The sequence below is a fragment of the Exophiala spinifera genome (assembly GCF_000836115.1).
Source record: "Exophiala spinifera strain CBS 89968 unplaced genomic scaffold supercont1.3, whole genome shotgun sequence".
Classification (NCBI taxonomy): Eukaryota; Fungi; Ascomycota; class Eurotiomycetes; order Chaetothyriales; family Herpotrichiellaceae; genus Exophiala; species Exophiala spinifera.
Genome location: NW_015622515.1, coordinates 473646 through 492827, shown reverse-complemented (window position 1 = coordinate 492827; position 19182 = coordinate 473646). Strand labels below are relative to the sequence as shown.

The 19182-nt window shown below is 51.9% G+C and overlaps 8 protein-coding genes across 8 annotated transcripts; 6 read left to right on the top strand and 2 right to left on the bottom strand.

Annotated features, from left to right (window-relative positions):
• Positions 1–482: 482 nt before the first annotated feature.
• Positions 483–2672, top strand: PV08_03916 (uncharacterized protein; the record flags this gene model as incomplete). Its single annotated transcript, XM_016378266.1, has 1 exon — positions 483–2672. One exon carries the CDS (start codon positions 483–485, stop codon positions 2670–2672), a length of 2190 nt encoding a protein of 729 aa, XP_016236943.1.
• A 700-nt stretch (positions 2673–3372) lies between these two features.
• PV08_03915 (uncharacterized protein) lies at positions 3373–6288 on the bottom strand (the record flags this gene model as incomplete). The annotated part of the gene is made up of 1 exon (XM_016378265.1): positions 3373–6288. The coding sequence occupies one exon, from the start codon at positions 6286–6288 to the stop codon at positions 3373–3375; it is 2916 nt and encodes a 971-aa protein (XP_016236942.1).
• Positions 6289–7316: 1028 nt separating this feature from the next.
• On the top strand, positions 7317–8243 carry PV08_03914 (uncharacterized protein; the record flags this gene model as incomplete). Its single annotated transcript, XM_016378264.1, has 5 exons — positions 7317–7341; positions 7401–7771; positions 7827–7922; positions 7991–8049; positions 8102–8243. The coding sequence occupies 5 exons, from the start codon at positions 7317–7319 to the stop codon at positions 8241–8243; spliced, it is 693 nt and encodes a 230-aa protein (XP_016236941.1).
• Positions 8244–8928: 685 nt separating this feature from the next.
• PV08_03913 (uncharacterized protein) lies at positions 8929–10244 on the top strand (the record flags this gene model as incomplete). Its single annotated transcript, XM_016378263.1, has 6 exons — positions 8929–8935; positions 9019–9132; positions 9186–9225; positions 9277–9372; positions 9421–10043; positions 10108–10244. The coding sequence occupies 6 exons, from the start codon at positions 8929–8931 to the stop codon at positions 10242–10244; spliced, it is 1017 nt and encodes a 338-aa protein (XP_016236940.1).
• Positions 10245–11783: 1539 nt separating this feature from the next.
• PV08_03912 (uncharacterized protein) lies at positions 11784–13376 on the top strand (the record flags this gene model as incomplete). Its single annotated transcript, XM_016378262.1, has 2 exons — positions 11784–11964; positions 12022–13376. The coding sequence occupies 2 exons, from the start codon at positions 11784–11786 to the stop codon at positions 13374–13376; spliced, it is 1536 nt and encodes a 511-aa protein (XP_016236939.1).
• A 1045-nt stretch (positions 13377–14421) lies between these two features.
• Positions 14422–15839, bottom strand: PV08_03911 (uncharacterized protein; the record flags this gene model as incomplete). Its single annotated transcript, XM_016378261.1, has 2 exons — positions 14422–15741; positions 15789–15839. The coding sequence occupies 2 exons, from the start codon at positions 15837–15839 to the stop codon at positions 14422–14424; spliced, it is 1371 nt and encodes a 456-aa protein (XP_016236938.1).
• A 702-nt stretch (positions 15840–16541) lies between these two features.
• PV08_03910 (uncharacterized protein) lies at positions 16542–17332 on the top strand (the record flags this gene model as incomplete). The annotated part of the gene is made up of 2 exons (XM_016378260.1): positions 16542–16796; positions 16853–17332. The coding sequence occupies 2 exons, from the start codon at positions 16542–16544 to the stop codon at positions 17330–17332; spliced, it is 735 nt and encodes a 244-aa protein (XP_016236937.1).
• A 446-nt stretch (positions 17333–17778) lies between these two features.
• PV08_03909 (uncharacterized protein) lies at positions 17779–18976 on the top strand (the record flags this gene model as incomplete). Its single annotated transcript, XM_016378259.1, has 2 exons — positions 17779–18096; positions 18164–18976. The coding sequence occupies 2 exons, from the start codon at positions 17779–17781 to the stop codon at positions 18974–18976; spliced, it is 1131 nt and encodes a 376-aa protein (XP_016236936.1).
• Positions 18977–19182: the final 206 nt, after the last annotated feature.

The window sequence follows — 19182 nt, the reverse complement described above, 5'->3', positions numbered from 1 at the left end:
TCGGCCGACGGGCGTCTGACATGCCTTATGTAAGGAAGGATAAGCCAAATATCATTGCCGGGGCCTGCAAGGAAACAATACTCCACACGCGGGCCTCTGTGTATGTGTGGCACTCGTTCTACCCGTACTTTTGGAACAATGGCTCTCCTCCCTCAACCTCTTTCTTGGATTTTATTTTCTTCTTTCTTTTCTCTTCGTCCTGGCTTACCCCCCTGCCCATTTTCATTCCATCCGCTGCGATTAGAGTTGGCAGTGGTCACGGACCAGTCTGTCAGCATAGATTGTGTCCGCCGTGTGTGACGGCATACGTACGGGTGCGAGTAGTGGCGCCCACCCCCCCCCCCCCCCCGGGCACTCGGTTCCTATGGGGAGAACAGCGTGACGCTTGTTGAAAGAAGAAGCAAGGAAGAAGGACGGTAGTATGTCCTTCTGGTTTACCGACGCCGGCACAGACACAGGCACAAATGCAAGTGCAAATGCAAATGGCGGGCCGTCGAGTGGCGGATGGAGCGGGGAGTCTAGTTGAGAGTCCAACGAGACACAATATTCAGCCTCGACATCGGCATCAAACTCACACCCAGACCAATGGCAACGACGACACTGCTGTCACCGACGACACGATTAGTACAACCGGACCCCCAAAGAAGAAAAAATATGTTCGTGTCATGACGGACAAACGTCGTGAACAGAATCGACGTGCTCAGAAATTGTACAAGGAGAGACTGAAGAGGAAACTTGAGGATTTGCAAGGCCTGGCACAGGTTTTGGGTGGTGGTGGTGGTGGTGGTGGTGATGGCGCTGCTGCTGCTACTACGACTTTACCGACAACGACATCGACGAAAAGGCCGACATCGACTACGGCAAACACAAACTCGTCCCCTCGACGTAGCCCTACCGACACCATTACAACTACAACCAATGAAGCGAAGACGAGTGATGATTATGATGATTGTGCTTCGAATATACCTCGTCAGCCGTCATTGCCGTCGTCGTCGTCGTCGCCTCATACACAAAATTCGGCCTCATCATCCTCGAACCCAATACCTCACATGAGAAATCAGGTCGATACATATCCTCCGTCATCGTCATCGTCCTTCTCCTCCTCCATACCTACCTCGATAAATCTGGCAGACGCGTTCACTGCCGCAGGTGATTTACCCTTTACCTCTGGACCTGTTCCAGGTATAGCCTTCTCCTCTGGACAAGACATCTCAACGCCATCAGCGTCCGAAGCCGCACCAGCGCCCACGCCAGCACCCTTTCTGACATATGACGCGCTACGAGAATCTGCGCGACGGAGTAAACACCCCAACCCCGTTCTCAGTCCAGACCCCAACCTCGACCCAAGTCTTCTACGCAACAGTATCCACGAGGACCTGAATGACCTCGACCTTCGTCATATATGGCGCATACCTCCACGGTCTCCGAGCCAAGTATACACGCCTCCTCATCATAACAACGACAAACACAAAATCCGTGATCAACAGAGTACAGCAATGATCCTCACTCCACAATCAAACCCGTACAGTCCACGATCCGGAGTTCGATCAAGGTCAGGATCCACAGGGTTTTCCGCATTTGGTACTGCCAACGGCAGAGGATCCAACAACCACATCCACTTCACGCCCGTGGCGGCATCACATCTCCCTCCCCCGCCGGACCCGTATTCGAACCACATGAGACTATGGCTAGAAGACAACATCGAAGCGTCCATCGCGCTCGCCAGCGCCGTGGGGATAAGTCGCAGCGAATACATCAACGACCACCCGAGTCGGTTTCCTGGTTGTTATCTCAAACTCAACCAGCCCGGAAACAATTCTATCGAGAGAAACATCGCCTATACGGGATTCGATTACTCTCGCGCGGCGCAGGGGGTGCTGCAGCAGGTCAACAAATGGCCCTCGGGAACCGCCGCCACCGCCGCCGCCGCCGCCAACATCGGGCGGTCGCTGCGCACGGGCATGCTCGTCACGCAGGAATTAAAGGACCACATGGACCGAGTGCAGCCTGCGCTCAGACCGACGCCGGCGCAGCTGTTGCTGCCGCACCCCAGTTACTTGGATTGCATCGTGTTCCCGTTCGTGAGGGAGGCTGCCATCCTTGCCAGTGCGAAGGGTCAACTGGATCACGTCGGGCTGTTTATGGATCTGATGAACGGTGGTATGGTGTGTTGGGGAGGCGGGAGTGGCGCGTCAACGAGAGCTGCGAGGAGGGATATGGGCGATGGCTCGTCGACGCGCTGCAGCAGTAGGGGCGGCATGAGGAGGGACGTGGCGTGGGACACGAGGAGTTGGGAAGCGAAAAAGTGGTTTTTGAAAAAGTGGGAATGGCTGGTCGGGAGTGAAGAGGAGGAGGAAAGGAGGGGGGACCTGTTTGGGATATGGAGGGCCAGTAGATGGTGGTGGAGCATGAGAGGCGAGGACGATGATGAGGAGGAGGAGGAGGAGGAGGAGCCGGAAGTAGTGGTGGAGGTGGAGGTGGGTCGGGTGTGTGATAAAAATGAAGGATGTGTTGGTGCTAATGCAGCTGGGTTCGATGGTCTGTATGAGGGTAATAGGAACGGGCAGGATGGAGGATTGGACATGGAAGGCGTCGAAGGAACGGTTTATCATGACCTGGTGTCCATGTCGGATGGACAGAGGGTCACTGAGATTGATGGGCATTGTTTATGAATATGAACATGAGCATGAGCATGAATGCGGATATGGGTATTGGTATGTTGGATATGGATATGGATATGGATATTGGGGGGGGGGGGGGGGTTGTGTGTGTGTGTGTGTGTGTGTGTGTGTGTGTGTGTGTGTGTGTGTGTGCGTGGCTATAGCTCGTATCTGAAAATTGGCAATAATTCTGACGAGGCGTAAACGAGGTGTTATTCATCGGGGGGGGAAGGAAGAACTGTGACGGTACTCCCGTAAAGATAGAGTAGTAGATACACTGGTTCAACGATAATAAAGAAGGAGGTTAAAGGACGTTTCATTGAATGGTTTCCCAGGTCTCACGCGGGAACAATAATCCAGAGTAGATCGAAATTGGTGGTCAATTAGAGATGTACATATACATACACATACACATATACATACACCAGCGCCATCGCCATGTAGGTAGGTAGATAGATAGATACTGATCAACAGGTCAAACTCCTTGAAACTCCCTGACTGAAAAACTCACAGGCCAAACAAACACCAAAGGGTCAAAGAGCATCCTCTACACGGTGCACCATTACGAGGCCCAAAAACGCACCTTTCGTGTCCACGACGGGCTCCAACTGAGGTGAGCACACCGAAACAACAACCACACCAACACCGCGACAGCAACCACCCCCCGAAACAACCACAACTGCAACCACAACCACAATCAAAGGTCCAGTGGTCATGAGGAAGCGTCGGTGGACGGCGACTGGTTCTCGGTGTAGTTGTCTTCGAGATCCGCGTCCTCGGACGAGTCCTGTTGGACACGAAGAAGGCGGCCGTCACCGTCCTCGGAGTCGGATCGGTACACCACGCCTCCCGTGGCTTGATGGTACAAGTCACCACCTTGGTTGATTGACGCAGATGTGGTGGTGGTGGTGGTGGTGGTGGTGGTGGTGGCGGCGGCTTGGACATTTCGCACGACCGTGTCGTCGTCGTCGGTGAGATCGTCAGCGTTACCTGAACCGAACCCAGACCCAGACCCAGAACCAGACCCAGACCCACTTCCATAAGTGTCGATCTCCAACCGTCCAACTCTGGCCTGCAAGGACAAAAGTTCCGAGTCGCGAGATTCGAGAAGTCGATTCAGGCGTTCGATCTCCTCAAGTTGGGCCTGGACCTGTTGGTTCCGCTCGGCCACGAGGTTCTGCAGGACCTCGACCTTGAAACAGTTGACGTCGTTGTTGTGCCGGTACGCCTCGCGCTCGCGGTACATCTGGGCGTGTTCGGTCGCCGCGGTCTGGAGCGCGTAGGTCAAGCCCTGAATTCCCGGGAAGGTCATGTCCTGCACGGGCACGAAGCGTCGGGGGGTGTCCCACTGGCCGTTGGCCTCGCCTGGCAAGAACACGTCTTGGGGAAATATGTAGCTGAGACCGTGTGGACCGAGGTTGTTGCGTGGTGCCGGTCGCGGGCCTGGAGTTACCGGGTCGTTACCACCACTACCACCATCACCACCGGCGTTGTTCACCTCCGTGTCTTCGGACGAAGAATGCAAGCCACGTTCAGGCCTAAAGTTGCCGCCGGCAGGAGTAGTAGCCGCAGCTGCATGTAGAGCCGTGTCGTCATCTTGTGGCGCCGGAGCAGGTGTGTGTGGAAGCGAAGTGATGGTCACAGTTACTGCTGCTGCTGCTGCTGCTGCTGCTGCTGCTGCTGCTGTGGTGGTGGTGGTGTTGGTGGTTGTAGTGGTGGCGGCAGTGATGGGTACAGGTTCAGCTTGAGTTTTAGCTTGAGGCTCAGCCTCAGACTGGGTTGTCTGAACCGGTTGCGGGATACCTGCTGCTGCTGCTCTTGTCCGTCGTTGACGAAGAACAACGACATCTTCCCGGTATTCAGGCGATTCGTCACCCTCACCATCGTCTGTCACAGGAGGATTGCCTTCTCGAGGTCGTAACCCCCATCCTTGGGATCGAGCACTGGAGACTCGTTGGGGTGGTGTCAGGCCTTGATTGCTCGAGTTGGAGCTGGAAGAATCACCGTTACCGTTACTATTGCCGTTGACAGGTTCTCCATCCTGCAGAGTCCATTCTTCAGTTCCCACACGGACGAGGTGCTGGTTGTCAACGGAATTGAATTGGTCGAGGTCAGTGTCATCCCATGCACGATTTGACGAAGATGATGACGAGCCAACATTTCTAGAGCCATGTACAGATTCGAGTGCCCATTCTTGGGTACCAACACGAACCAAGCGTTGAGTCCCGGTCGCGTCGAATTGGTCCAGATCGGTGTCGTCCCAGGCGCGGTTAGAAGTGGACAGGGAGGCGGGTGTTCCGGTACCATTGCTTGCAGAGGATCCTTGTGCAGACTTGACTGCCCATTCTTCAGATCCCACGCGTACAAGACGGCGGTTGTCATCGGAAACGAACTGGTCAAAATCCGTGTCATCCCAGGCACGGTGGCTAGTCTCTCCGTCAGAAACAATCACAATTGGTATGCTTGCAGTCACGTTCGGTTCTTGTGCAGCAGCAGCAGCAGCAGCAGCAGATGAAGTCGCCACGGGACGTCCTCCAGACACCGCACGAGCTTTGCCCTTGTCTGATTTGCCGGACGAAGAAGCAGTGACATGTTCTGTATGCATATATATACCATCTTCAGGCTCAACATGAGATTGCCCTCGTGGGTCAGCTTGTCCTGGTGGAAGGCGTACGGTCGGCTTGAAGTTCGGTGGCGGTGGTGCCAGCTCTGTTTGGTCAATGCCTCGGTGTTGAAGTTGCTGGTGCTCTATGTGTCTGATCCATGGACGAGAGCTGTTGCTAGGTTCGAATGTATCAGTGCTCAGATTATCGGAAGCCAAGTGGCGTGGGGATAGTGAAGCAGCAACTACATTGGGTCTTCGGTCCTGATCCCCTCGCTCCGCTACTTGCACCGCCGCAGTTTCGGCTGCCGCTCTGGGAGTGAAGAAATCAGCTTGGGTCGAGCCGGTCACACTATTCTCTGATACGACAGAAACGTTAGCATCATCATCAACAGTTTTTGGAAGAGAAGGACTTGCAGGCACTATGCTATTTGTAACCGAGGCCACAGATCGATGTGCTGAAGATTCTGCCGAAGTACCATGACGAAAAGCAATGGTGAAGCGTCGACGCTGTCCGCCGAAAGGAGCAGGACCAGCAGAGATACCTGAAAGTTGTTCATCAACCACGGATGCTGCAAGAGAAGGACTTGCAGGTACCATGCTATTTGCAGCCAAGGCCACAGATCGATGCGCTGAAGAACCTGCCAAAGTACTAGGATGAGCAGTGATGGTGATGCGACGACGTTGTCCATTGGAAGACGCGGGGCCAGCGGAAATGCCAGAGCTGTCAGGAGAATGTGTACTTGAGTAGTCGGCAACGCTGCTGGTGTCTTCGTAGTTGCCGCGAAGAATCGGACCAATGAGTCGGGTGGGTGCAGTTGTCATCGTCGCCGTCGTCTGAGCTGCAGCTGTACCAGCGCCTGCTGTTGTCAGTATATCTGCACTGATATTGAGCGATTGCTCCCCACCTCGCGAGCTCTGCTCATTGTGGTTGAATTGTGAGTGTTTGGATGACCCTATGGCCTTTCGAAAAGACTTGGTTAGTATAGTTTTCGAGCGGCGTAGGGTGGTTTTGAGGTTATCCATTTGGTGGGTGGGGTATTTTTGCTTACCAGAAGCCTTGTCCGTGCTTTGAAGTGGTTGGAAGGCGGTTACTGTTGAATTTGGAATGTTTGCGTCTGAGTAGTTGGTTCGTTCGGATATAATGCTTGCTCAGGAGTAACTGCGGAAGTTTGGCTGTTGAAGGAGTAAGAGGAACATGTAAGTTGTATAGGCGTATATATATAGATAGATTTCGCGGATAGGCACTCCATTATTCCGACGGCTTGACTTTCAGCATTGTTGTACCTGTTGACATAACACAACCTGGTACAATTGACAATGGCCAAATCACATCAAAGATGATTCCAAAGAATTTTGTGTGAGGTATAATGCAGGTATACCGCTTTCAGAGAGGCAAAAAGGCGAACAAAAGCTTCCATGGTTTGATATTGTGTTCTTTGTCCAGATTGTCATGGGTACCATCAACATTGACGCAAGTCGTGGCCGATCAGCGGATATGATGAGAAAGACTTTGTCTGCTGATTGCCAAACCAAGAATACGACAGTGTTCCGTTGTAAAGAAAGTGAGGTTTTGAAATAGAGGATGACGGAGAAGGAGGATGATGTAGAACACACCGTAGACCTACCTGATGGGTACATTTCGGTTAGCCACAGCCTTGTGAAAGGAGGGCTCCATCCACAAGGCTGAATCTGTTTGCCGTGGGAGACATTGCTCTCTTCTCACCTCGGTCTGGCGAGTATCGCCAAAGGAATGAAGGGGCTTGGTAATGATGTCAACCCCTTCAGTGCCGTCTTGACCGATTTTGAGTTATTGTAGCAAGCTGAGTGCTGAAGCCGGCTAATTTCCATCGGCGACACGGCCGAGTCTTGCCGTTGTCCAAAGTAGGAAGCTGAGAACGAGGGCTGTCGATCCCAACTCTTCGCCCTCTTGCATCACAGGTATGTTACCTGTAGGTTGCTGTCGCCCTGATTATCGACCGCGACTCGCTGGCTGGAACAAGATTGGTATATGCGCCGTCAGATTCACGAATTTCACCTGACTCATTCTCGCAATGGGTCGAACAATCCTCATCACAGGTAAGTATCTGAACTCGGTCGTTCTCAAAGCATTCCATACACCACTTAATATTATTTAGGAGCCAACCGTGGTTTGGGATATGAACTTGCAAGACAATTGTCAGAATCAGCCACCGTCATTGGGACGGCCAGAAATCCTTCTGAGGCACATCAACTCCGGGGGCTGAAGAATGTGCACATCGTGGGCATGGATATCTCATCGGAGGGCTCAATAACATCTGCTTTGGAGGAAGTCAAGAAACTTGCCCCTAACGGTATTGATGAGCTTTGGAACAATGCCGCCCGCAATGCAGTCAAAGGCCCTATCACCGAGGAGATTGATACCAAGGAATGGCTGGCTGAGTTCCAGACCAATGTCATTGGGCAATCAATCGTGACTCGGCTGGCTCTGCCCCTCTTACGAAAAGGTCAAAATGCGAAGGTGATTTTTGTAAGTAGCTCCCGAAATGGAGTCCCCTGTTTTGTCCCCTGCTAACCGATCACAGATGTCTTCTGGATGTGGTTCTGTCACCGAACGAACTGGTGATGATACTTTAGTGGTGTACTCAGCCTCGAAAGCAGCACTGGACATGACAGTCAAGGTAATCGACATACGCTAGTGTAAGTCGACTTTGGAAAACCTTGCTAATACAATTCCGCGATACCATAGTACTGGCATACTGCACTCAAAAAGGAAGACATTGCAGTAACGGCGATGGACCCCGGCTGGTATGGAAACGAACGTCTGACACACTTCTACACAAACTGACATTTTACGCAGGGTTCTTACTGACATGGGCGGACCCGACGCTCGAATCGAGCCTGAGGTTTCGATAGCAGGGATGATAAAAGTCGTCAAGGAGCTGACACCTGCTTCGGAGCCAAAATTGCGAGTCTATGATGGCTCTGTGCATTCTTGGTAGAGGGTTTAGGTATGGACATGGCAATTCTGTTTGTCAGGGGCCTTCAACCTTGTGCTTGAACCTTGTGACAGTCGCCGCGGCGTCCATGAGCACTCTAGCTGCGCGGCATAGATGGCATCAGAGATACCTCGTGTAGATGGTACAGACGCAGATGGTCCTCCGTAGCTAGCATCGTATTGTAGCCTCGCCACGTGTCGATGTCCCACAAGGCGGTGGCTTACCTTCGGCCAACCTTCCATGTGAGGACGGGATCTTCACGTCAGCCACTGGCCCAGAGAAAGAGAAAGACTGCAGCGCCACAAGTGATATTGGAAGCCAGCGCTGCAATAACCAGAAGAGAAACTTCTCAGCAACAAAGCACATCTTTTATACCATTCTCTCCTTGCACCGGATGCTGTGGCTCTTGAGCGCGACTCTCTTGTTTGCCCCGCTTTATTACGTTTGCCTTTAGTGCTGCTTTACGACGGTCAACTGCTTACAACTTTTCGTCACATATCGCGACAACTTCACCAGGCTAGATATATCGCCTTGATCTCTTGGATTGATCCTATTCTCTACCCAAGAACTGTTAACCAGAGAATCACTCACGACATACGCCGCCCCCTCTCAATCATCCTGCGCTGCTCATAACGCTCCCCCCACAAAGTGGTTGAAACCCAATCTTTCAAAGATCACCGCGGCCGCCATGTCTGGTAAGTCATAGTCCACTTGGTCGCGATCGCTGCTTGTCGCGGAGCGCACAATGTCCCTCGTCGTCATCACTAATGAGTTTCAGAAACACCTCGAGTTGTTCCTCTAACATGTCATGGGCACTCACGCCCTGTCACTCATTTGAGCTTCTCTTCTATTGTCGACGATGATCAGTACTATCTCATCTCCGCCTGTAAAGGTTTGTCACAGGAGCTCATCATACCTTCAACGGCTATGCCTTACAATATACAGACAACAATCCTATGCTGAGAGATGGCATCACAGGCGATTGGTACGCTTCAACCCAGATCATGATAATAAGTCGGCTAATTATTGTCGTCAGGATCGGAACTTTCATCGGGCACAAAGGCGCCGTCTGGTCGTCGAGGTTGTCATCGGATGCCAGACTTGCAGCCACAGGCTCCGCTGATTTCACTGCGTGGGTACTTTTTGCTGTCTTGTAGCTCGCATACTTATATCTCGGCAGGAGAATATGGGACCCACAGACTGGAGAATGCCTTAACATCCTTGAGCACAACCATATTGTCCGCTCTGTCGCATTTCCTATCCAGAACAAACCACAATGTGTCGCAACTGGCGGGCAGGACAAAAGGCTCAAAATCTTTGATCTAACGAGAGGTGGCAGCGCTGCATCACCCACCCAAGCGGATTCTTCTACTCCAGTGACGCCCACCACGACCTCCGACGGTCTAGAAATCGGACCCGGCGAACATGGGGGAACGATCAAGTCTATCATCTGGAACGTCGACTACAACATCTTGACCACTGCGTGCGAGGACAAGACTATTCGCTGGTGGGATCTCCGAACCCAGCGTATGATTGCAAGCTTCAAGACGGAGCGTGAGATTGGTTCATGTGAATTGTCCACTCATCAATCAGGCGACCCTAATCCAGGAATCATCAGTGTTTCAATTGGTCACTCTGCACTGTTTTTCGATGCTGGACGGCCGGGCGAACTAATCAAACAAGTCAACTTCGACCATGATATTTCCAGTGTGGCAATCAATGCTACAAACGGTCGCTTCATCACTGGCGGAGCCAAGGAGACATGGGTCCATGTTTGGGACTTTGATCAAGAGAAGGAGCTAGGTACGTTCGTTCTGCTTCTTTTTGTGATCTCTGGGTTAGGAAAGTTATGCTTACACCTTTGCAGAAGTTCTCAAGGGCCACCACGGGCCAATTTGGTCGTCATCGTTCTCCCCTGATGGCAAGCTATTTGCGACTGGGAGCGAAGACGGTACCATCAAATTATGGAAGGCCTGCAAAGAGCCGTATGGGCTGTGGCGATGAGTTTCTTAAAGGGCTGGTGTTTCACGTTTTTGAGGGAAAGGCTGCAGCAGTTCTCTCAGTGACTTATCACCGCTTGTGCTCAGCTCCATGACTGCCCATCTGAGGATCGGAATCTCACTGTTCCCCAGTCCTGTATCACCACTAGACGCTCGCACCAAACCCTACATGCCAGACTAAAGGCAAAGTCTGTTTGAACGATATCCGAGCACGTCCCTTCACCAAAACTATTGTCAGTATCGTACAGGTTTCCCATACTGCGCATTCGAATCCTCTAATCAATTCAACAATCGGTCCTTTCCAATTTAGAATGGTTGCAGTACCAGCTGATGGATCAATGGAAAATCAAACTCGTCCACTTCAGGAGATTAACTACAACCGACCGATACTGTGAATGAAAAGAACAGAAAAAAAGAAAGGACACGGTTGGGATCGAAAATGATGGAGAAGGACAGGAAGAATCATTGAGCTGAGTCGCCTACTCCAAAATGTCTCATTATCAGTTATGTCAACTGTCGCCAGTGGAAAGAGTCAAGCAGGGTAAGATAATACGAACAATGCTACGAACAAATCTAACAACGAGGTCCGCTGGAGTCATGGCTGATGGAAGGACGGACGGGAAAACACGAGGGCTTGTTCATCATTGGTAAAAGACAACTTGTGCCTGGCCGGACCTGAACCCTGCAGCAAATCTTGGGACAGGGATTTGGGAAGAGCCTGGGGACTGCCGAACGGGAGCTTGGGAATTTAAAGCGACGCAGAGATCCGCAAACGCCACACAGATAACATGGCATGTGAGAAAGGAGCACGACGTGAACAAAACTAGTGTGAGCGAGTCCGGACAGCATCCGGAGTACTAAGTTTACAATAGTCGAAGAAGTGAAGCACTGACATTTCAGACAACGTGTTCTGTCGTATTGCGTACTCCGTAGCCCGTACTCCCTAGACGCTGGCGAGATGGCGATCGCCGCGAGAATGGCGCACCTGGGTCACCGCCAGTCTGCGTTCTGGCATTTTCGGTCAATCATGACATGGCTGATTCGATGGCGGACGAGATGCTGCACCTAGCTTGGGAAGGAAAGCTTGAGGACACTCTGGGCTGTTCTAAACTTCTCTAGTAGCTGAGGAAACTCTCTCACTTGCTCAGTGCTGGCTCCTCTAGACCAGCCCGCCCAATATTTTTCCCTGTCGCTCCACCCCATCCTGTTGTACCAGTTCCCCTCCTAACAGAGCACCGCTACACTGCTCCGTCCTATCTTTACATACATGAATCCCACGCCAACCGCTTCTTTGTTTGGCACTATCCTTTAGCGAGGAGTGTGCGGTCATCGACACCCATCATTCGTTGCCGGCAACCCGTCGTCCTCGTTCCCAGATCACGCGCATCGGCACTGCGCTGCTTGGCCCATTGCACACACCAGTCCACTCCGCTCTGCTATATGACTTGCTAGCATCAAACACCTCCCTCCTCTGTCCAGTCCCTCGAACTCGGAATCCCTGGGCAGCATCCCTCGACGCACCCTCGGGCCGGGGTACAGCATAATGACGAGAGTCCAAGGGCCAGACCGAGAAAAACTAGAGGAAACCAGAAGGATATCGCCTGAACGCCGTTCACACAATGAGGCACCCTCTCAGAAGATGGCATGGCCTCGGTGGGAGAAGAAAGGCAAGGAGCGGAGCAGTGTCGCGCTCGCTTGCTCATGGGTAGTCGACCACCAGATCGGTAAAGAGACACATGTTCCGCATACATTTGGGACCAAGTTCAACTGACAGACCGCAGGTATATCTTTGAACCTCATATCCATGCTCTTTTTCATACACATATTCTTCCCTGCGGCACGACACCACACCCAGAAGTTCTTCCGCATATCCTACTATAACCCCAACACCGGCACCTTTGCCCTCGGGTGGGACGATATATTCTTTGTGTTCTACTGGCTCATTGTCTTCACTGGTCTACGATGCGCCGTGATGGACTACATTCTGACGCCGTTGGCGTCCATGTTGGGTCTGAGAAAGAGAAAACCAAGGGCTCGCTTCGCAGAACAGGCCTGGGTGGTCGTGTACTCCTCGACGTCCTGGTGCGTAGGGATGTACATTATGTACAACTCCGACTATTGGCTTGACCTGCACGCCCTCTGGCGCAACTGGCCAAACCGCGAAATGGAGGGCATTGCGAAGTGGTACTACCTGGTGCAATTTGGATTCTGGTTGCAACAAATCGTCGTGGTCAACATCGAGGAGCGGAGGAAGGATCACTGGCAGATGTTCAGCCACCACATTGTCACCTGTGCTCTTATCTTCACGTCTTACGGTTACCACCAATACCGCGTCGGGACCGTCATTCTGTGTCTCATGGACATTGTGGACATTACGCTATCCTTTGCGAAGATATTAAAGTATTTGCATTTCGAAACGGCCTGTGACGTTGCGTTTGGCACATTCATGGTGCTCTGGTTCATCAACCGCCACATTCTCTACATCTGGGTGTGCTGGAGTATCTACGCACACATTCCTGAAGAGATCAAGTATGGCTGCTACAAGGGCAGCGTAGAGCATCTTCAGGGACCGTTTCCCACGCCGAACGACTGGGACCACTTGACACAACCATTCCGCGATCCAGTGGGACTGGTTTGTTGGAACAACAACATCAAGTGGACATTTTTGGGCATGCTGCTCGCTTTGCAGGGCATCATGCTCTTCTGGTTCTCGTTGATATGCAAAGTGGCCTACAAGGTCATCACTGGCCAGGGCGCAGAGGATAACAGGTCCGACGAGGAAGACGAGGGCGAAGATGACGATCAGGACTTCGAGGACGAGAAGAGGTTCGCGAACCAGGGTGGTATCGGCCAGATCCAACTGTGTCACGAGCCACGACCATTTCTCGAGACCGAGGTGTTGAGCACCGACCCGAACTTCTCGCTCTCCAATCACAGCCATTCCAAACCCAAGTCAAAATCAAAGGGGCACACGTCTCCTGCACGCAGAACGAGCTCCGAAACCGTTTCCGGCGGTCGCAGAAAAGCAAAGCACGAATCCGGCCATTCGTCCAGCGTGAATTTACTGGCTGGGAGCAGCGATAGAAAAGAGCTCTTGGGCAGAATCGGTTGCGACAAGGGCTCTGGTACGGATTGATCACGATTGCGACTGTGACTGTGCGCAAGGGGCGTTGGTTGGTTTTTGTCTTTGTTTTTTTGCTTTAAAAAGAAAAGAGTCGAACGTGCACTTGAGTCAAGTAAAGATTTGTTACTTTTCTTTTCTCCTTCTTCTCCCGCGTTGCTCATGAAATACGGGCGCCAATCTCTGGGTGCGAGGAGAATGACAAGGGAAAGGATTTGACTCGGGCGAATGCTTGATACCTGCGTACCTAGGTACCTACCTGGGTATCTACTGGAGGCGATCCGGGGGCGGGGCACGCGAGAACCGGAATGAAAGAATGAAGACACAAGTACTCCGTCGTTATGATACCTCTGTCTGTCTTTTTGGGGGGGGTGGCACCTGGAACGAAGGAAAACCAGGATTCTGGGATCAGCGAGAGAGAGAGAGAATAGAACCAGAAAGCACACCCCCGTCCACCCCCTTTTCGCGAGACCTTAGAAAAACTATCTACCTACATGAGGGAAATAGGTATATGAAATGAGTGAAATGAATGAATTGATGGCACCCATATTGAGAACGGACGGGGGACACGCACGCATGCACTTATTCCCAAGTTTCTTACCACTTTGACTAGCCGCACCTTCAGCGTCGAGACGGATTCCTCCGCCGACCCCCCCTCCCCTCTTTTATGTGCTTTGTCTTTCTGTTTGGTAGGTACCTAGAGATGTCATTGAGTCCGGCGTGGTTCTCAGAAGGCACAGGGCACAGGGTGCCTTGGTACAGTACCGTCAACAGGGCCAGAGAGACACGAGTCGTATTCCGCACCACAGGTGGTAACTCACCACACTCCTCGATCACGGATCACGGTCACTTCGCAGAGGCCCGGAATTCAAAATCCAAAAGTGATAGACCCATATTCTGTATTCCGCTGGAACCATTAACCTTGAATGGATCCCCTCTTTCCCTCTCTCTCTCTCTCTCTATGTAAAATACATGCTAATTCCCATCGATAACGCAGAGTGCAAGGCAAGTCCCATCGACTCTATAGACAGGGATTGCATACCCCAAGGCACCACCAATTTTACAAGTACAGACCCTCCGGCTCGCCCTCGCTCTTGGTCTTCATGACGCTCTCCCTCGCACTTCGGAAGTCGGCCATGTTGACGCGCATGCGTCGTTCGCGGAGTGCTCGCAGCCCAGCCTCGGAGCATATCGCCTTGATATCAGCACCACTCAGATCGTCCTTTTGCGCAATGAACTCGTCAAGGTCCACATCCTCGGCCAGGCTCATTTTACTGGTGTGCAGCGTGAAGATCTTCTTCTTGGTGTTCTGGTCCGGGTTCTCAAAGAGGATCTTACGATCGATACGCCCCGGTCGGATCAGTGCAGGGTCCAAAGTCTCAATCTTGTTGGTCGCCATGATGACCTTGACATCTCCTCGATCGTCGAACCCGTCAAGCTGGTTCAAGAGTTCAAGCATGGTCCGTTGGATTTCACGTTCACCACCAGAGGTCGACTCGTATCGCTTGGTGCCGATGGCGTCGATCTCGTCGATGAAGACAATACTGGGCGCGTTCTCCGCGGCAACTTGGAACAGTTGTCGAACCAATCGTGGTCCGTCACCCAGATATTTCTGGATCAGTTCGGATCCTACGATGCGCAGGAAAGTAGCTGATGTCTGATTGGCAACGGCCTTTGCAAGCAATGTCTTCCCTGTTCCTGGTGCACCGTAGAGAATGACACCCTTCGGAGGCTTGATACCCATCTCTTCGTACAACTCCGGATGGAGCAAAGGCAACTCCACTGCCTCTCGGACTTCTTGAATCTGGGACTCCAGACCACCGATATCTGCATATGATTCCGTAGGAGCTTTATCCAGCTTCATGACGGAAACCAGAGGATCGGCATCATCCGTCAGCACACCAACGACTGACACGGACTTATGATGTAAGAGGATCGAAGCACCGGGTTCGAGGAGGTCCTTGTCGACAAAGGACATGATGGAAACGTAGTATTCGGGGCCAGTAGCGCTGGAGACAATGGCGTGGTCATCATCAATAAGCTCCTCCAGATTGCCCACGCCCATAGGGCTGCCGCGCATATCATCAACCCGACTTCTCTCATCGGCATTCCGGTCGAGCTCTGCGCCTTCTGTGGCGGCGGATGGTGCTTGTGTCTGCGCCGCTTTGGTCTTCCGTATGCGTTCCTGGTTCTCAACATATTCCTCCTCCAGAAGCAGATGATCATGCACTCTCTGCATCCTCAGGTACCGTAACTTGCATCGTGCAGTAGGATAGATTGTGGGCAGCTTTGCAGCGGCATTTGGTCCGGCTTGCTTGCGCTTCTTGCGTCCAATGCGGGTGGTTGGCTGTGGAGGAGGTTCGTACTTTGGCTTTTCCTTCTAAGAGACAGTTAGGAGAGTCGACACAAGGTCACGATATCACGTACCTTCTTGTCCTTGTCATCTTTGCCGCCCTGCCCAGGAGGGCCGCCTCCCATTTGTGATTGTTGGTTTCCCTATCGCTTGTCAGACACGCCACATCAGACTGAAAGATGCAAGCCTTACCATGACGAACAAGAGACCAGGTGTTGATGGAAATATCAAACGGCAACAGATGGAAGGATGGAAGTGAGGAAGCAGGTTGTTGTTCGCGGAACGAATGGCTACGCAGGCGAGTGATGCGCAGTTACGCCAGCAAGCATGCCTAGTCTAGTGGTTCGGCTGCCGCTTTAACTAAACCAGTCTCGGCCGGTTCCCCCAAGGCGAGTGAGCGTTCTCCAACGGGATTCCACGGTGATGTTCACGCATTAAACATTTGACAAAGTGAGGCTGGCAATCAGAAGGCGACAGAAGAGGCAAGCTTTTCCACGAGTTGTGCGACTTGACAATACCCTCCTTCGAGGGACCAAAGTTTTGGTTTCAACGACTGGCATCCCACAGCCTAGTTGCCAATCCCAGGCAAACTGCCCGCCTGGCTACCTGCGACCCATCCTCTTCGATGCGATTCTTTGAATCAGCGGTTTACTCTCCTTGCTAACACCATTTGTCCTTTGAATGAAGACTATCGCAGACATTCGTCCAAGCTAATAACCCGTTCCGACAACCAGTCGTCCTCCACTGAGTCCTCTTTCTTATTCGGCTGGCATCGACGACGATAATTGCTCTGCAGCCCCTTCCCCGTGCGTCAAGGTGCCCAGACAATGGCAGGCCACAAAGCCAGACGGATTGCGAAAGATCTGGCAGATATCCGAGCCGATTCTGCGTCCAATATCTTTGCCGAGACCGTGGGAGACAGCATCACAGATCTTAGAGGCTCCTTCAAAGGCCCGTCAGGGACCCCCTACGAAGGTGGCAACTATGAGGTTTCTATCAAGATTCCCAATGAATACCCTTTCAAGCCACCTGTGATGAAATTTATCACAAAGATATGGCATCCAAACATTTCTAGTCAAACGGTAAGGGCCGACAAAGTTGAGAAAACTGGCCTAACAGACAACTAACATGACTAAAGGGCGCCATTTGTCTCGATACCCTCAGCACAGGCTGGTCCCCTGTCTTGACCATCAAATCGGCCATGATATCTCTCCAGTCTCTCCTCAGTTCGCCAGAGCCCAAGGATCCGCAAGATGCAGTCGTTGCCCAACAGTTGATTAAGAATCCCAAGGAATTTGAGAGGCAAGCCAAGGAATGGGCAGTGAAGTATGCCGGAGCACCAAAATCCTTGATTGGGGAAAGCAGTGGCGGTTCAACCGCAGAGTCGATCGAGGAAGCCGAGAAGGCGAGCAAAGAGCGTGAGGCAGCAGCAAACATAGCCGTGTATGATGGATACAACAAAGAGCTCATCGACCGATTCGTGCACATGGGCTTTGATGTTGAACGAGTTGTAGAGGCGTTCAACTACGTGGGTATCGACCGAAACGGGGGACAGGACTATGAACTGGAGGAGGCATATATGGGCGATATAACCGCCAGACTGCTTGGTGAACCTTGAGCATGGCGATGTGAGATCGAGGCTTTGCTGCATAAGCGCTGGTGTTCATAGGGTTGGGGCAACTGCACATTTCATCATGGCTGTATATCATGACGGTTTATGACAATACGAGACAATGAGCATTCTCAGTTTGGCCTGCTCTGTTTTCCTTGAACAAGCGTCGTAGATCCGTGAGTTGCGCTCGAGGCACAAACAAGTAAGGGGAGATACAATCCGGCTGGAGTTGGGTGTGGGGGGCGGAATATTTATTAGTACAGTCGAGTATCGGCCTCGGGCGCTTGTGCTGCTTGCACGATCAGCATCTCATTTTCGGAGGATTTGTTTGGAGGCATTTCCCTCTAAAGCATATTGAATTCACAATACGCAGCAAAACTCAACTCAAGGCAACTTTCAAGGTGGCTTTCGACCGTTTCTAGACCGTTTGCCATGCTTGGCTCGTTCTCGTCATGATCGAAGACGACGGGTACAGATCGTCGTCCCAGTATCGCCTCTGGTCCTACACGAAGAACAGCTTGACTCAAATACGACAGAACACTAACAATATCGCCTCAGAGCATGTAAAAGCTGCATTCCGAAGGGCACAGGCTGCCAAAGCATCTCAAAATGGGTCAAATGAGTCCATCGAAAATCAAGGACAGGGCGAGACTGCCGTGGACATCCAAACCTTGACAATCGACGAGGAGCTCAAGATAGTGGAATGGGGATGTTCAAAGATGCAGGATATGGGAGAGGCCATGAATCCACGCATACCCTCACACGTCGTGGTATGTCTCTTAATGCTGGGCTTTTGGGCCATGCCGTCGTCACGAATCTGACCTTTGACATACGTAGGCTACCGCAATTCAGTATCTTCGGCGATTTTACCTCACCAATTCGCCAATGACTTATCACCCCAAACAAATCATCGCATGTGCGCTCTATCTCGCTACAAAGGCTGACCACTTCTACATTTCACTGTCAAAATTCGTGGCAGAGCTCGAAGAAATGACAGAGGACAACGTCAAGGCCCCTGAGTTTCTACTGCTACAGGGACTCCGCTTCACACTGGATGTGCGCCATCCCATGAAAGGTTTGGCTGGAGGGCACATTGAGATGAACGTAATGGCCGAAGAAGGCCAGCTAGGCAACATATCGACATCCTCCGGATCAGCAAAGAGGATAGGACAAGCTGCCGACCAGGCCAAGAAACTCCTGGCTACAGCTGCTCAATTGACTGATGCCTACTTTCTTTACACCCCCAGTCAGATTTGGCTGGGTGCTATGATGGTAGCAGACAAGGAACTCGTTGAGATCTATCTCGAACAGAAATTGTCCCAGTTGCAGGCAAATGCTCATGTGACTGCCATCAAAGAAAAGATTGTGTCAACAATTGTTGAATGCGCTGCTCTACTTGAATCATATCGATCTCCAAACGATGACGCTACCCAGAGGAAGGAAATGAGACGGATTGGAAAGAAGTTGACGGTCTGCCAGGATCCAGAAAAGCTCGATATTGTAGCTGTTGCAAGGGCAAAGGCCGCCGAGAAGAGAGAAGGAGAGGGCAGCGACACAGAGAAAGCGATGAAGAAGCGTAAGCTGGAGAGAGAGCGACTGGAGAAGGACGGCGACGTCTTTGGCCCTGAGTTGAAAAGTATACAGACGTAACTCAAGTCCCTTCGTTGGCTTTGGGTTGGCTATTCCGACTACATAAACGATAACGTAGTTAACGTTCAGGTGGTCAGCCACGCTTCTTTGACAGAGCGATTTCCAGCACGCTGTGAGTTCTTTTGAGTAAGCGTAACAAGGGTCCTCCCGTTCTTATTGATGCATGTGCCATTTGTCGCCACTGTTGGGAGAGGCATGTGGATTGC